General features: G+C 45.4%; 1 protein-coding gene across 4 annotated transcripts in view; it reads left to right on the plus strand.

Moving 5' to 3' along the window:
- ZHX2 (zinc fingers and homeoboxes 2) overlaps positions 1-17,771 on the plus strand; it is a 78,922-nt gene that overhangs the window by 56,867 nt on the left and 4,284 nt on the right. For 3 of the 4 annotated variants that reach the window (XM_075023889.1, XM_075023891.1, XM_075023890.1), the window contains exon 3: positions 12,733-15,414. In XM_075023889.1, coding sequence (XP_074879990.1) covers positions 12,921-15,410 — 2,490 coding nt within the window. In that variant the 5' untranslated portion in view covers positions 12,733-12,920 and the 3' untranslated portion in view covers positions 15,411-15,414. Of the gene's footprint in view, positions 1-12,732; positions 15,591-17,771 lie in introns of all 4 variants that reach the window. The other variant, XR_012649886.1, reaches the window with a different exon arrangement.

Below are 17,771 nucleotides of genomic sequence, written 5' to 3' on the forward strand. Positions count from 1 at the left end.
TAATTCACAGGCCTGCTGTGAGGGTAGGTGTCTTAACAGCTGTAAAGCCTCTGAACACTAGGCCAGTGGGATCCTCTGATCACCACAGGTCATTAACTATCTAAGGCAGACTCCTACATGAGGGGAAAGGACCCAGAAAAGATACCTATTTTACATAGCTGGTGGAAGCCATTGCTTTTAGAGAAGAAAAGCCTCCAAATGTGGAACTACATTTTTTGTGGTCTGATACAAGGCCACTTTTGAAACAGTCTTTCCTTTTAAGCAAGTAGAGCACAACAAAATTTAATGTAAAATGCAACAAGATGCGAGTGAATGTTATTTACACCAAGCTACTTGCAAAGCCCCTCAGCAGAACCAAATCTGCTTGTCACCAGGGCCAGAGAGAGCTGAGGAGGTCAGACTGATGCGGTGTGCTGCATAGGCAAGTACTCTTCTGAGCACCTCATTCCTCTTAACCAGCAGCGGCCACCTTTCCTGCATGCTGGGACAGCAGAGATGTGGCCTGCTGACCCTATACACCTGCTTTTTGTCTCTGTCTTGGTTGGGAGGGTGGGCACCAGCTATGGTTGGAAGAAATTGTGTCAGGTTTGAGGAAGGAGTTGTGTTTTGCCAGCAATACAGGGGTTTGTCTGTATCACAGGAAGTCTCCTAAATAGAGATCCAGGTTGGGAAACACTTGTGCATCATCTGCTAGCAGTTTAAGGTCATTCATCTGAATTTGGTTAGCAAGTGGGAGACCCAACCTGGCTATGGGCGCAGGCAGCATGGGTGTCTGCAGTGTGCTCCCCCAAGCTGGCAGCAGTACGTGCATGGGGGTCTGTTTGCACCCCCGGACAGAAATGTGGCATTGTAACATGGGATGCCTGAGGTTTGCCTCCTCAGTTCGTCAGGGTATTGAACCGTGTGAGTTAGGCCAACGTCTGACTGTTCGTGTGCTTAAAATTGGAGCTGTCCTGAAGTGCCTTGGACATCAGATTTGTTTGGTATCCTCTGGCTGAGTTTGGAGGACACCAGGTGTTCAGGTCCTGTGAAAATCCATCTGGTAGTTTCCAGGGGTGGTTTGGTTTCGAAGGAGGTGTGTTGAAATTCCTGCTTCTGGAAATGTTGAGGTGAATTGTTTCGGTTGCATCACTGTGCAGGTATTCAGTGTGCTGCTTCATACCCCAAACCAAGCTTTTTGGGCTTCCTTCAATAGTGTCTGGCACTGTAGCTCAAGACTTTCCATTCAGGAAGTGAATATTTCCAGTTGTTACAATTATAAGCCAGTCCTAACGTTTTAAAAGGGGAAAATTTTATGTACCGAAGCTTTTCCTGGTGGTGCAAAGGTTCAGACTGCATAAGCAGTGTCAATCTGGATGACTTGAAGCAATAGCTGTTGAGTTCACTGGAGCATAGACAAGTGGAGAGGGAAATGAGGATGGGAGAGAAGAATAGCAGTGTTTGGGGGGCACAGTTAAAACTATCCTGTGGGAGGGAGATGTTACACTAGTCTGCTTGGTAGTGTTTTATCCTCTCATCTGTACTCCTCATTGGGGAACGTGAAGATAAACACAGAAGCCCTTGGGGGGTGAAAGGAAAGAGGTACAGTGACTCATCAGCTTTATAAATCACAAACCATCTGCGTTTTTCTAACACATCATGAATGAGTCAAAGGGGGAGGTGTGCAGCTATAGACACATGCAGGTTACTAAAGTTTTGTGTTGATTATTGAGCTCCTTCCTCTCTTTTGAGAGTTCCATAGACTCCTTCAGTGCTGCTATTGTGTTGGATGAGGCTGATACAAAGGCTGCTCCCCATATTGGACAAATAGGGTTGGCCAGGCATCCCGTAAGTCTGTCTTGTTCAGATGTGACAACCTGGTGATACAGTTTTCTTCTCCTTTCTCTTTCCCTCAAATCTAAACCCTTCTAAGAAGTGGTCATCAAATAATCTCCTGGCCTCAGCACTTGCTCCTTCCCCTCCATCAGGTCCTCTGGGCACTTTTCTTTCTGTTTCTTGCTGTGATGTGTGCCATGTGCTGCCTGAGCCAGGAGTTGTGGGTCTTTAGGGGCTATTTCTTGAGAAGTGAAAGTTTTTTTGTTTTGGTTTTTTTTTAGAAATTTAGAGCTTATTTCTACTGTGCAGCTATGCAAGAGGGATGCCCAGAATGCGCATGTGATTTTTATTTTGTTTTCCCCTTTGCAGTTCACCTGCAAAAGTGTTTGTGAGAACGTTGATAATTTTACTTGGAAAAATTTGACACTCAGCTGACTAAAGGCAGGGTGCTGTGGTTCCCAGAGCAGAAAAATTTGCCAAGGGAAACAAGCAGTGTGAGAAATACTAAAGCAGGAAAACTTCTGTATTGTTGCTTAAGTTTTTTTAAGCACATGGAGTAAAGAAATCAAATGTCTTGATTCTGTCATAGCTCGTCTTCTTTCTGCTTTGGAGACATTTAACTGATAGTGTCCCTATAATAACAATAAATCTGGAGAGACTATGTAATAATATATAAAAAAATAGTAATATAGGAAATGTATACAGCTGTACCCTGTCTAGGTGGCAGTGTCACGGAATGGTGGATGGCACAAAGGAGAAAGGGGACCAGACATTGATGTTAAGATGTTTGATCTTGACAAATGGGAAATGTTTACTAGAAGTTGTTTGAGCAAAGAATGCTTCTTTCAACAGCCCTTCCTTTCCCAGAAAAAAATTTACTCATTAAAAGCCTACCTGAAAAGAAATGAAGCTGAACATTCAAACGGAATAAACTGTCTTTTTCCTGCATAAAATCAGATGGACACATCCAGGTTTTACCCATGTAGCTGAAGACAGTGTCTACAGATAATTTTTGTTTTCTGTCTGTGAGTCTCTTGTCCTCCCACCACATGGTGCTGGATAAAAACTCAACATAAAGAATTACTTAAATCCAGGGACTTTAATCCAGTCCAATGATGAGGATTCAGTGAGCTGCACAGACAAGTAATTAAAGTAATTAGAATGAATGTTTTTATAGTGTCTCTATTTCTCTCTTAAGAAATCTGTTGATCTTTATTTCTCTCTTATGAACATGCAAGTACCCACCCTAGGAGTGAACACACCACTGGTTAAAGGAGTTAATTTTGACAGGGTACATGACTAATCTTAGGAGCTTGCTGCCCGTGGAAGCCACCGATGGAGGGCATTGGACAGAGATTCAGCTCCCCTGTGGCTGTTGAGAACATCTGCTGACATATCTGGCTGTATCTTGCATGGGTGGTTCATACATCTTCTTGCTTGGAAGACATCGGTTTGTATTTTTCGTTCCCAAAGGAGAGAGCGAGGCCCCAGGAGTGCACCCACTAGCACCTTTTGGGTTTTGAGTTTGCACAGTCATAGGTCTGGGATTTTGGGTCCCTTTCTGGCCCTGAGCATCTGCAGCTCTGATGGAGAGCACCAGCAAAGCCACGTGTTCAGCAGGACCCTGAAGCAGATGCCTATGGCAGAAGCCCACACTACAAGGAAAAAAGCTTTTCCCAAACTGCACCAACTTCAGAAACGCAGCCCTTGCATGCCAATTGCAGTTGCCCACACACCCCATTTCGTGTGCAAGCTGTAGGTTGCCAACCCTTTTTTCCGGAGGAGAAAGCAGTGGCTGGGAAGTGAAGAAAAACCTGGATTTTGTGCCCACCTCGGCACTGGTTCTCTCCCTCCTGCCCATTGCTTGCCCCATCCGTTCCACTGTGTGCCCTCCTGGAAAGGGACCATCTGCTGCCTAGCCTGAGATTAAGGCCACTGTCCTGGGTGGGACAAGTGACCATTGCTACAATATAAATATTGTTTCAGGGCATGAACCAGTCTGTAAGGTGCTGTTTTTCATCCTGAGTAGATTATTCTATCATTTTTCCGAAGAGCAAAAAAGCTAAAGTCAGGCCTAATCCAGATTTTAGCAACTAAACTTAAGCCTGCATTTAAAAAAGGAGAAAAAAATATATATATACAAGCCAGCGACTGCAGATGAGTACTTATAATAGAAAATTCACAGCACACGATGTTCAGCTTCCCCTTTTCTGGGAAAGGGTTGGCCACTTGCGTTCGTACAACGTGCAGCACAGAAAACCCACCATTTTTTCCTTGTCTTTGGCTTTGCAGCAGCCTGAATGAGAACATTTTAGTTCAAAAGAATAGCGTGTGAGCAGTGTACTCTGAAATATGCCTGTTGCATGGTACTGCCTGACAACCTATTCTGGTAAAGCCTACAGAGGGGGTTTTTTTCCAGAATATCTGTGTTTTCCAGAATAAGTTTCTTTATCTCTATGCAGTGGTCACATCACAGCTGAGCTGTTAAAGTAAAGAGGCAGCTTTCATGTGGATTGGCTTAGGCGTGAAGTTCTCCAGGGTTTTCTACTACCGCTGGTGCCTTTTGAAACCTCGTTTCATCCTACCCTCAGCCCATCTCCACCAAAACCCCTCATTTTTGTTTTATCTGTGTATTTTTCCAGAGTCTCTCAGTGACTGTGCTGCAGGGGTGCAAGGCAGAGGCAGGATGTGCGCTAGGTTTGCTTCTGCCCCCGTGTCACAGTTACGTTGACATCCAGTTTCACAGGACACATTGCTTGGGGGGGGAGTCAAGAGTCCTGGAGGCAGTTTGGTTTGCCGAGCGCCTTTGAAAGGTGTGAGCCTCTGGTCCTTAAAAGAGAGAAAAATTATCAATTGCTGCTTCTCTGTAGACAAAAATTCATGGCCACAGCACCCTGCTACAAACATCTATGTGGGGTTTTTTTTCCAATTAGAAATGTCTACACCGACATATGCGAATTGAAAATGTGTCACACTTTCAAATTTATTTTTTCACATGTCTGCAAAAATTACTGCTGTAATGATCTGTATACTTCCCCATTAATCGTGTTTTATTCAGCTTACAAAGAACTGCAGAAGTGTTGGAGCTCTAGGCTGCTCTGACTTAAATGCTGTTTTAAAAGCCCTGCTCTAGTTCACAAAACCTGCCTTTCTTTCTGTGGTTTTCTTTTGTAAATCGTTACAGTCCCGATCCATCATGCAGGAATTATTTGCCCTGGTTTGCTTCTGCTTATTCTCCTGCATGTAATTAAGCAATGTTTTTAAGTGTTTTATCACAGTGGAGAGTAACAGCGTTTTTTTGCTGTGCTAGCTGATGTGCTTTTTGATATTGCTGTAGCAGCTGCATGCTAAAAACAGTTGTAAGGAAGCAAAAACATCACCCTAGGCATGTTCCTTTTTTGCACCATGAAATGTGTATCTCACCTCTCATCCTTGGACTTGTAGGAGAATATTGCCACAACATTAATGAATGTGAGTTCAGCGTCTCTGATATGGAGCAGGATGATAGCTCTGCTCTGTGCTGCATCTGTTTGCATTGCTGCAGCCTTCATGGGTGAAGAGTAGATGGTCGTGGGGGAGTTATGATGCTGTCAAGTAATATCAATAAATTTCTGCTCTGCTCTAAACTCTATGGCATGACTTCTGGGCAGCCACGCAGGTTGGAGTCAAGTGTTAAAAGCAGAGATGCTCACAGGGACATGTGCTTTTGAGTCCTGGGGGAGCCAGGGACCCGTGAGCTTGGAAGGTTACGAGAGGGAGAGGACTATCGTTGAAGTTAGCCAGAACTGAACAGGCCCACTGAGGTCCATCATGGTGTGGTTGGTGACATGTCCTGGAAGGGGTGGCAAATTCTTCAGCTCAGGAAAAAAGTGGTGCAGGTGGTGTCTCTGCTTTAAAAGCAACGTGCAGTGTTTGCAAGGTGGTGAGCAGCAGGGCCTTGCTGGCATCCGAGGGCAGAATGTGGTATCCATGTTAAGGTTTGTTGAGATCCACTCACTGTGTGATAAAGTGGGATAGTATCCCAAAAAATCCCAGGGACTGAAAGACTTGTGTCCAACAAGCCTGTGGTAGTGAGCTCTCGTTGGTCCTGTGCCGTGCACCTCCTCTGTTACTCCTGCTGAGTCCCCATGCTGGGGAAGTGGCATGGGAAAGCTGTAAGTTGGAGTTTATACCTTTGTGATATTAATCATCACGTTCACAGATGGGGGAGGGTTGTTGGTGGTTTTTTGGGGGAGTGGGGAGGAGTTAAATTACAAGAGTGTAATTTGCTGTTGTTTGTCCTCTGTAGCAGAGAGGATGCTGTTCATGGAGACTGAACTCCTAAGCAGAAAAGCAGTAAAATGCTTGCACCCTCTTTAAACAACAGCTGGCCCTTGCAATTGAAACGCCCTATATTTCTGTACTTATTTGCAGGTATCCTCATGGTGATGGTTTTCCCACTGTTCTTTTTCAGATGAGGCTAGGTGCTGGGAACTCTCTGCTAGGAAAGGGCAGAGGAAATGGTGCAGTGGGATGAAAAATAAGAAAGATTTTATTGGCAAATCACACAAGTGCCGCTGAAGTGTTTTTCTTTCTGTTTTGTTTTGTTTGGTTTTTTTAAAAAAAGCAAGGTATATCTGTGAAAAGTAAAGATCCATTTGCACTGGGTGGGGGTTCAACGTGTTTCAGCCTCTGTTGTATTACCTTCTTCCAGCCCTCAGCTGGAAGCAAGATGCAGCACAAAGTGGTGTTATGTCTGGTGCGCTTTTTCCTTTCTGCCAAAGTGAAGGTTTTCCTTGCTTTTTAATTTGACACCCCTTCAAATTTGGTTGTCTTTGGACAGCCTTTTTCAGACTCGCTGTGGTAGGTTGGCTCTGGCTGGGCACTAGATGCCCACCAAAGCTGCTCTATCATTCCCCCTCCTCAGCTGGACAAGGGAGAGAAAATATGACAAAAGGCTTGTGGGTTAAGATAAGGACAATCTAATAAAATGAAAGCAAAGGTCACGCGTGCGAAAGCAAAGGAAAACAAATGATGTTATTTTCTACCTCCCATCAGCAGGCGATGTCTGGCCACTTCCTGGGAAGCAGGGCTTCAGTACAGGCAGTGGTTGCTCCAGAAGACGAAAATGCCCCCCCCCTTCCGTCTCCCTTTACTCAGCTTTTATAGCTGAGCTGACGTCATATGGTATGGAATATCTGTTTGGTTAGTTTAGGTCAGCTGTCCTGGCTGTGTCCCCTCCCAAGATCTTGCCCATCCCCAGCCTGCCGTTGAGGGGGATGAAAATGTTGGAGAGACAGCCTTGATGCTGTGGGAGCACTGCTCAGCAGTAGCCAAAACACTGGTGTGTTATCAACACCTTTCTAGCTACCAATGCAGAACACAGCGCTACGAGGGCTGCTATGGGGAGAGTTAACTCCAACTGACTCATGTTTTGGGGTATGAGAGAAGACAGACAGCATCTCACCCTGTCTTTCCCTTGCTCTACCACCACTTCCCCAGCCACAGCTCGTAGGGTTTTGGCCGATGCTTTGTGTGACCAGGCAGTGTCCCAGCTGCCATGGAAAATTCCCACTCTGCCGCCGCCTCAGAGGAGCCCATGTGGGAACTACAGAAAAGGAGTTCAGTCTCTACCCCAAATACTTGCTTTTTTTAGGAGGGGGGGGTGTAAAACTAGCTATGGGCACAAAGGAAGGATGGGAGATAATGAAAAGATTTCAGTGTTTGGCAAGAGAAAGCTTTTTGGTTTATTTTTTCCATCCCTTTGCTTGAACTTGAAAGATAACTTACAGTTATCTTTTGCTGCTGGAAGGTGCCATTGCTACACAGGCAAACATTTTCCAGTGCCAGCCAGGCCTAAAAGCATGGTTTATTTTCCCTGTGCGGTTCTCTGCAGTTTCCCCAGTCTGAGACCAGGTGACCACGTAGGAAATCTGGTGTTTCCTCAGCCACATACACAGTCACCAAATTAGGTCCCACTTCGTTCTCACATCAGATGTTCTGGAGCTATTTTAACAGGGGTTTGAAAGATCAGAGGACTGTGGCTGGGTTATTTTGTTAATTAAACAAATTTAAACAAATTTCAGAAATTAAAACCAGACTAGGGCCTCACTCATAACTGCTGTGCTGCACTTTTGGGGGATATAGGTTTAAAAGAACACGTTGCTTCTGACCTGTATGCTCCCATCCTTGATGGCTTTGCTGAAGCAAAGCAGATCAAACGCTCTTGTTCCTGCACATGGGCTCTCTGTGGTTTGGTGTGGACCTCGTTCATGACGGCAGCTGTCTGCTCGGAGCAAAGTGCTTTTGTTTTTCACCTGGTTGCCTTTTGCTGCTTCGTGCATGTGGTCATTTAAAAAAAAAAAAAAAAATTAGATCTCTTTATTTTTTGCAACCCCTCGCGGTATGGCAAGACAAGCAGGAGATGTGACAGGTGAGCTGGAGGGGTGGGGGCTGCCTTCCCTCCCCATGTCTGGGGGGACTGGCTGCTCATGGGGCAACCAGCAGCAGTACCCCCGCACCCCACGCCTGTGGGCACCCCACAGTGGCAGCAGCCCAAAAAGGAGGTCAGTTGTTCAGGGTCCTGTCTGTAAACATAAAGAGTGAACTAGGCCAGCTTTAGGGATAGAGGTTGACCTGTCCGTGGTGCAGACCCGTTCATCAAGCATCAGGTGTCAGTTTTTCCCGTCGGAGGGATGTGTGTGCCGTGGATGTGGCTCAGGTGATGAAGTGTAGCTCAGGTTCCCATCAGGATGCACTGGTTGCGAAGCCTTGGCTGTTGCTGAGGGTATCTTCTTTTCTATCCCACCCACCCCCCCCAAAAATTTTGGTAGTCATCACTAGCTGGAGGAGCAGCCATCTGCAGGTGAAATCCAGAGGTTTGTGGGGTCAGGTTTGTGTTTTCCCCTGCCTGCTGAGCTCCAGTGGAGCAACAGCCTGGAAGAGCTGCCTTGCTCCTGAATCAGAGGAGCTGAAGCAGCATCCTTTAGCAGCTTTGTCAGGAGTAACACTGCGTACTTAAAGCTGTCCGCTGGGGCTTTGATGTTCCGGCGAGAGGCTTGCATTTGAAAGCTGTGAGATGCTCCTGGTGCTCTCTCTGACATCTTTGGATGAGACGTGTTAGCCCCTGCAAATGTACGTGATGCAGCTCCCAGACATATGCCATGGGGGGTCTGTCCTCCTTGGCAACTGTGTATTGATTTATCCCAAATGACATCCTTACCGAGGTCCTAGAGGGGCTGTGGCTTGGAGGTCCCAACAAACTCTCCTTGGTCATGCAGGTGTTGGGCCTCATTTCCTCCCTCTTTTTCAGGATGCAGGTTGAAGGAACAAAGACCGTCTCTGGCTGGTTGTGAGCCCCCCAAACTGCACATCTTGGACTGAAACTCATTTGGTTTTGTTACTGACCTCCAATAAGAAGCATTTGACTTGGGTATGATTTCTGTGGTGGATAGTGATTCTCATGTGACAGAAAAACTATTGGAAGTGTAGAGTTAGCAAACCAGCAATTAGACCTGCAGAAAACCACTCTGTGGAATAGAAGATGGAAGAGAAGCAACAATCTGTACAACTTTCTAGGAAAACTGTAGTAGACAGAATTTTTTATCTGTCTAACCATTTATATATGTTTTGGAGGGACCTTGGCCCTTCCTCCGTATCAGAGCATCCTTGCTTGGGGCTGATTCTCATGAGAGGTGGGAGCTCAGCGCAGCAACTCAATGCAGCAGAGAGCTCACTGAGCTTCCAGAGACTGGGGAATTCAAAACATTTAGTCTGGCTTTTAAGAAACCTTTGATTGATTCAAGTTGTAACCTAGATGTTTCTTGTTCCCCACTCTTTCTCTTCCATCCCATTCCTTTATCTTTTTGTTCTTAGCTCTTTCTTCCTTTGTGGGGGCAGATATTCAGTGAAGTATAAATAAGCCTTGCTCTGTCTTTGATGTCTTTTGAATTTTCTTCCTTTTGCTGATGTTGCCACATGAATTTTGCAGAAGGTCATACATCAGAAAAGGAGCAGACCATTAGGTGCAGCTGTGTGGCCTGGGAGGGAGAGTAAGCTGTAAAGGAGCATTCTGGGAGCCATGGCTCCATCCTCTCCACCACCCTGTCCCAGGGCACTGCCTTGCATGTCCCTTCCCTTGTCTATGAAAGTCAACGTCACGAGCATGGTGGGATCTGCAAGGCAGAGTGAGGTGGCCTGATCACCCTCACCCTGTTTCCAGCAGCAGCCAGGCTTACAGAGCCCATTCTGCCCCCTTCTCTCACCTTTTGGCCTGCTTCAGCCAAATTGGGTACAAGGGAAGACACTTCAAAGATAATTAATTTTCTGCAAGCGTCATCAAAAATGGGTGGCCAGGAAGGTGGGCGTTTGGGCAGTTACACATTTGTCTCTAGCTTCTGATCCTGTCTGCAGTAGGATGCAGCAAGCCACAGATCACAGCCAAAATATTCTGCAGGAGGATGATTGTGAGGGGAAGTAGAAGGGAATTTTGAAGGAATATGTGGAAATAATAGAGAATATTCAGTGTAATCCAGTTTAAAGGTCAGTCAGCACAAATCTGTAGAAAACCAGGCATCGTTTCTTCCACTGTTCGTCTGCTTGTTTATTACTAAAATGGTGAAGGAAAAAAGGAAACAAAAGAGGAGACGTTGGCTCAGATGTGCTAAAGCTTTGGGGAATAATGATGACAATGTTGGTGATCCTAGGTTAGAGGGAAATGGCACTGTGTCATCCTGACCAAGGCAGAGCCATAAGCCTGCAGGCAGCCCCTTCCCTGTTTCACAGAGCTGAGCAAAGATGCTCCATTTCTCAGGGAAGCACCTGGAGCTTAAATGCACCCTTGAAATTCAAGCTGACGTTCCAGTGCTTCACCGAATCAAAGCAAGTGTGCAGGAGCATCCCTGGCCTCTGTTGGAGCTGGGAGGTGTGGAGGTAGTGGTGGCTGTGAACGCAGAGCACCGCGTGGTTGTGTTGGGGCATCTGCAATATAACTAATAGCGTCTCCGTACAGCATCTTCTCTGTGGTGCGCGTTTAGCATGTCACAGCTTGCATTTTGCAAGGGCCTTATCTGCGAAGGTGGTTCATGGAGAATTCACTTATGAAGTGCTTCGTGTATGGAGAATTGCTTCATGCTGGGTTTTGAGTACATGGACCTGGAACCTGCCATCCCTGCTCTTTATCCCTAGCTGGAGCTGCTTCCTCTGACAGTATATAATTTTGAGTTTCCATATATACAGGAGTGGTATGATCTGTGACAGGCAGAGTAGCAGAAATATGCTCTAGAGACCTGCAAAGTATTCATCAGCTGCAAACAGAACTGAGAAGTTAGCGGTTGCTTTTACAGTGACTATTTCTGGCTCTCGTGCCAATGCAGAAGCAGGAGGAGCAGGTTCAGGGACAGCACTGAGGTGGTTATAAACTGTCTCCTGGTGTTGGATGCCTGTCCAGATGTAACGGCAGTGGGATTTTATCTCGTTTGATCTTCATGTCTGCTTGGTACTGGATTCAGCTTACCATTTACAGGCTTCACAATGAGAAAAGCTGCATTTGGTTAGACATGAGATCATAGAATCATAGAATGGTTTGGGCTGGAAGAGACCTTTTAAAGATCATCTAGTCCATCCTGCACATCTTTCATTAGATCTCTAGTTCAGATTCTCCATTTAATACACTTCTACAAAAATCAATGCAGGTCTTACCCGCTCTGCAAATCTCCACTTTCCATCCTCCTCCAGTCTGTAAACCCCAGTGCCTCCCTCATCCCATCCCAAGGAATCCTTGGTTGTAAAAGATGAGTTTTCCATCAGGACTGGAAGTATTATGAATCCAGAGCCCATCTGACCAGAAAAAGTAGTAAACTGGAGTCAAGTATTGATTAGAAAAAGCATCTTGTCAAGTAGAAGAGTGAAATTTTTTTAATTTTTTTTTTTCCAATTAATGAAACTGTTTTGACAACTAAATTCCCCTCCTTCCTTCTACTCACTCCTGATGAGTGTGGGTAGATCCTAAAACAGCTGGTGTAGTTTTTCTTTGTGGTTGTTCTGACTGATGTTGACCTCAGATCCTTTTAAAAATATGTTTTACAGAATTCTTGCATTTGGGAACTTCCAAAAATGCTTGGACATATGAATTATGCTTAAAAATGGAATTTTTTTAATTCTGTAGGGAGTGATGTGCACAAATGAGGGCTTGATAAAAATATCAGAAGGGTCACAGGAAGGGACCCTGTTTAAAAGGTATCTAAGGGCTTCTGTGACCTTTGCTAGCTACCTCTGTCAATATTGAGTGAAAAGTGGTGTTTTAAGGAACGTTTTGTTCTGGAAGGGACTTGATAAGCCTCCACAGATCTGCTGCAGTTTCTTTGAATCCACCTCTCGTCAAGACACAGACCTTTGAAAGTGTTGATTTGCATTAACTCTTCTTTCTGCCTTTGCTTTTACAACCAAGGCAAGCCCTATAGCTTTATTTAGAAATCACCCATCGTTAGTAACCACAATCATTTAGTAGACATATTTACAAGGTAAGTGACAGTGGGAAGTAATTAAGTTTAATATAAATCGCAGTCAATTTCAAATCTGCAGGCTTCAAAATAATAATTAATAGAAACTGCAGCTTCTATAAAAAGATGCAGTATTTATAGCAGTATCTTCTTTCTTTTCCAGCTAAATACATTGAGTCTAGTGGAGATTAAAATCCCCTGTCTGTTCATCTTACTTGTTTCAAAACCATTTTTTCCTTTGGCACACTTCACTGCGAATTACCCACTGCTTTTATTCTTTGTGGGGAGATTTTTGACTCTTAAGTTGATGACGGAGAGGAGGAAGAGTACTTTCCATTGTCCAAAGTGGCCTTGTGAATGCACACATCTTGAGCTGTGGCTTTCTGCTAAATATGTGTTTTATAGATCAGTGCCTAACGATGTGTGCTTTGTTTCACAGGTGTCATGCAGCTGACAGGTCTACTGGCGGAGCTGATGGTCACAGCTGGGGTGGAAGTTCTTCATTAAACAAAACAGAGTAAAATAATCAAGGAAGGTTGGAGTTGTTTGCAAGATCTATTGAGTTGATTGCTCACCCTGTCAAAAAAAGTCATCATTTGGGACGACAGCCCACTGCCAGCAGCTGCCATGGCTAGCAAAAGAAAGTCAACAACTCCTTGTATGGTGCGAACTTCTGAAATCATGGAGCAGGAAGGTGCCGAGGGTGTAGAGGCTCCTAAAGAGAAGGGGACTGGCGTACCACAGCAGGACTCTAAAAAAAGCTGGCCTTCAGAAAGCTCAGTCAAAGACTGCGAAGTGGTTGAGGCAAAGCCCCCAGCTGAAAATCAGTCTAAGAAACCCCAGGGTGGTTATGAGTGTAAATACTGCCCTTACTCAACACAAAACTTAAATGAATTTACAGAGCATGTTGACACTCAGCATCCAAATGTCATTCTCAACCCCCTCTATGTCTGTGCTGAATGCAACTTCACTACCAAAAAATACGATTCCTTATCTGACCACAACACAAAATACCACCCGGGAGAGACTAACTTTAAACTGAAATTAATTAAACGCAATAATCAGACTGTTTTAGAGCAGTCCATTGAGACCACTGCTCATGATGCCACTGTCACAAGTGGTGGGCTAGAAAATGCAGAGTGTGATGATTCCCTTCATGGGGGAATTAGTGCAAGTAAAACACCAATGATGAAAGTGGGAAAGCCTAAAGGGGAAACCAAGAAGGGTCCCAAAAAGCCAGAAGAGGGAGTTACGGAAAACCATGTGGATGGTGCTCTCCCCCGCATCATAACTGAAGCCACTGAAGCTATTGCTTGTATAAATGGAGACCTTCTCCATGATGTGTTAGCCCATGTTATGCCCTCTGTACAGCTGCCACCAAATATTAACCTTGTCCCCAAGGTCCCGGTACCTCTGAACAGTACCAAATACAACTCTGCACTGGATACTAATGCAACCATGATCAACTCCTTTAATAAATTTCCTTACCCAACACAAGCAGAGTTGTCGTGGTTGACGGCAGCATCAAAGCATCCAGAAGAACAAATCCGAATCTGGTTTGCTACTCAACGTTTGAAGCATGGTATAAGTTGGTCTCCTGAAGAAGTGGAGGAGGCAAGAAAGAAGATGTTCAATGGTACTATCCAGGCAGTTCCCCAAACCATCACCGTCCTGCCAGCTCCTTTGACAACTGCAAAAATGCCCCAGCCCATCATCCAGACAGCTTTGCCTTGTCAGATACTGGGCCAGACTGGTCTGGTTTTGACTCCCGTGTCAAATGGTTCAACTGTTTCCTGTTCACCAATTACGCTTGCTGTTGCCCCGAACCAGGGGCAAAAGAGGACGATACAGACCTTATCAAGTGCCCCAGAGGCCAAGCGTCCTCACGTAGTTCAGGTGCCTGAGATTCCTGCCAAGTTGAATGCTGTACCACTGACACCAGCCAGTGAGCGAAAAAAAACAAAGGAGCAGATAGCAGAGCTGAAGGCCAGTTTCATGGCAAGCCAGTTTCCCGACGATGCAGAAGTCTACCGGCTGATAGAGGCGACAGGTCTCTCCAGGAGCGAGATTAAGAAGTGGTTCAGTGACCACAGGTACAGAAGTCAAAGGGGCATTGTGCATATCCCTGGTGATGCTTTAGGGAAAGATCAAATAGCACCTTCAGCTGGTCGACATGGACGTTCGTTTCACCCATACACAGATTTTACTCTCCAGAGATTCAAAGAGAAAACCCAAGAGCAGCTTAGGGCCCTTGAGGAGAGTTTCCTAAGATGCTCTTTTCCTACCCAAGGAGAATTGGACAGGCTTCGAGTGGAGACTAAACTGAGTAGGAGGGAGATAGATTCGTGGTTCTCTGAGCGGAGAAAGATAAGGGACAACATGGAGAAAGCTGTCTTGGACTCAATGGGATCATACAGAAAAATTAAAGAACAAGGAACTCCCAATGGTGCAATAAGCCAGGCAGAACTGCTGAGTAGCTCTCAGCTCCCTGGTGCTTTATCTGGGTCCTCCACCACGTTTAAGAAAACCCAAGAGCAGATTCATCTACTGAAAAGCACATTTGCAAGGACCCAGTGGCCATCACCCCAAGAGTATGACCAGTTAGCATCTCAGACTGGGCTCACAAGAACTGAAATAGTTCGCTGGTTCAAGGAAAACCGGTCTTCACTAAGATCAGGGTCACTTAAATGGATTGACCAGTACCAGCAGCAGTATGTTGTTGATGGTCATAACGAGCAAAGCCAGAAAAAGGGATCAAAACACATTGAGAGTCCAAAGAATGGTAACGAGGTGTCTCGGCAGCATTACCAGGAGCATAAAAAACTGAATGAAGAGAATGCGGGGAAACTAGTGGTGAGAGCAAAAAGAGACTGCGAACCACTTAAAGACTCTTTGTTGGGGAATCAGGCGGAGGGTACAGACAGGTTGGAGTGCAACAGCCACGGCAGTGAGGAGAACGAGGAGCCGGCAGAGGTCAACTGGGTGGAGGTGACAGTGGGTGATGATGACGCTGCATCGGACTGTACGGACAGCTGGAGCCAAACAGCACCCGAAGGCCAGGCAGAGCTGGCGGACTTTGACTCTGAAAGTATATCTGGAGACAATTCCCACGTATAGACAGGTAATGCTGATGGTGCCCTGTTTCTCTGAGCCTGCCTCTGTCTGGTGTGCTTCCAGCATCCTGTAGCCCCTCTTCAATATAAATCCCTGGAGCCCATGCCTGCCGGATCCTTGTGCCTGCTGGATGCCTGAACAAAAGAGAGACCCATCCTGCTTGTAAATTAAAGCAACTGCATGGTAGGGGAGGGGTTAGTGCTGTTTGCCTTGTTTCTTGTCTCCTTGTGAGTCAAGTCCTGGATAAGGGAGATATTTTATCTTTATTCTTTTTTTTGGTCATAAGTGATTAAACCTTGAACTTTCTGCCTTTAAATGACCTATGTAACCTCTGCAGCGCCTGATGTAAAACATAGCAGCTGAGCCATGCAAAGAAATAGTAAGTAACACTAGTTGCTAATATCCCCCTTGCTAACAGATCATTGATCTCCTGTGAATAGAGGCTGTGCCTGGTTTTGCACCTTGGGTCCTTCCTTTGCAGCATCCTGCCCTGCTCAGAATAAAAGGTCACTGGGGGAAGGGCCCAGGACAGAGATGCTTCTTTATGCAACAGCAAGTTAAAAAAAAAAAAAAAAGTTGTGGGGACTGAAGTGGCTCATGCAAATGTGCTGTCTTCCTCTTGCAGGTGAGAACTGTCTCCAACCTTGCTTTGTTCTGCTTGCTCACTCTAGAGGCTTAGGAAATGCCCCAGACTAAGCTGTGTGGGTGTTTTAGCAGATCTTCACAGGATCTTGAATTTAAAAGCAAGCTGCAGGGCCTTTCTTTAAGGGGGTTTTATACGATCTTTCACAATCTGAAAGGATGTGTTATTTGGAGACCTGAAGCCTCACAGATCACAGTTGCACAGGTATAAATCTAGAGCAAGCACTGTCAGCATTTCTTGACTTGCATGTTCAATTGAGTTCACTGGAGCCTGTAACATTTTGTGTTCAGTATAACAGAGGCTGTCTCTCCCAGACTGGGAGTCTCCTTAAGCTAGAACTTACTCCACAGAAAGCTCAGCACCCTGCATTAACAACCACAGTGAGAGAACATCTATTTTAGAAAGAGTTAGTAGTTTTCTGGTGTCTAGTAAGTATAAGATACTTGAGCATTTCTTTAAAAAAAAATAAATTTTAAAAATCAAAGAAAAAAAAGGAAATACAAAAGCCAGGACTGATAGAAGTCCCTCCACACTTGCACTGAAGACTTCTACTATTGCAACTCGCAGTTCTTGAATTGAACTAATATCTGTTGCAGAGGTGCATTTTTTCTTAGCAAGCCCTTCTGGGTAGCCTAGAGCCCTCCACTTCCTCCTTGCGCAGTGCTTGTCCAAAAGTCTCCTGGATGTTTTCTCTGCATTGAAAAGGGAAGCCCTGCAGTGGTTTTATTTTGGACTATAAATCGTGTCGGCTAATTTTGAGAAATGTTATCACAGCATCTGTATCACAAAGTATCTTAAAGCTTCAGACTGCAGTGCAAGGCAGTGTCCTGTGTTATGCTTGCAGAAGTTGGTGATTAGGGATGTGAGGAGCAGGCTGTGTTACCTGTGTGGCAAAGGCAGAGATTAAAGGAGGCAGGACATGGGAACATCAGCTGGAGGCACGCTGGGGTGCCACTGTTGTGCAGCCACATAAGAAAGGAGAGACAGGATCTGATTTGCCTTTTAAAATCAAATGTGCAATGAATAAATGCATTGTGGGATATATTTTTTTTTTCCAGGGTTGTTATTCCAGACCATTTCCCCCTTCCAGCTATAAACATTCATACTGAGGAGAGGGAGCAGGCCAGGGGCTAGGAAGGAATGGGGAGGAGGGCAGGAGAGGGGGGGTGCCTGAAACCACTATTTATTACAAACCTCTTGTGCCATGAAACTAAGCTCTGCAACAATCCTCTTCCAGCAGCATAAGTTCGGCGCCTGCATTTTTGTGCTTGCGAGCAGCATAGGGTACTTTGGGATGAACCTCCTGCCTTTGTGCTGTGGCACAGACCATAAAGCTCCAGGGCTGTGAAGGTGCTCGAGTGCTAACAGAGAGGAATTTTAATAAGAACTTTGATCTCAGCTAAACTTTTGCTGGGTTGTCCTTTTGATGAGGAGCTTTCCAGTGGCTGGTTGTAAAATACACCTACTGAGAAGAGATGCACTGGAGCAGGGCTTCCGCTGTGAAGACGATGCAGTAAGATCAGAGGACCATTTTGTCCTCTGTTCTTTGCCCATTTCTCAGCATGCTGGCCTGGGGACTTGACAAAAGCCCAAAGTCTTTTTCTCTTTCATTTTCCTTTATTCTCCCTGCAAGTCTCAGCCTAGAAACACAAGCGCCTGCTCTCTGGTACCCGCATGGAGGCATTGTCACAGATGTTGTGACACAACAGCTGGAAGCTTTA

This window comes from Buteo buteo, chromosome 3, assembly GCF_964188355.1.
Source record: "Buteo buteo chromosome 3, bButBut1.hap1.1, whole genome shotgun sequence".
Lineage (NCBI taxonomy): Eukaryota > Metazoa > Chordata > Aves > Accipitriformes > Accipitridae > Buteo > Buteo buteo.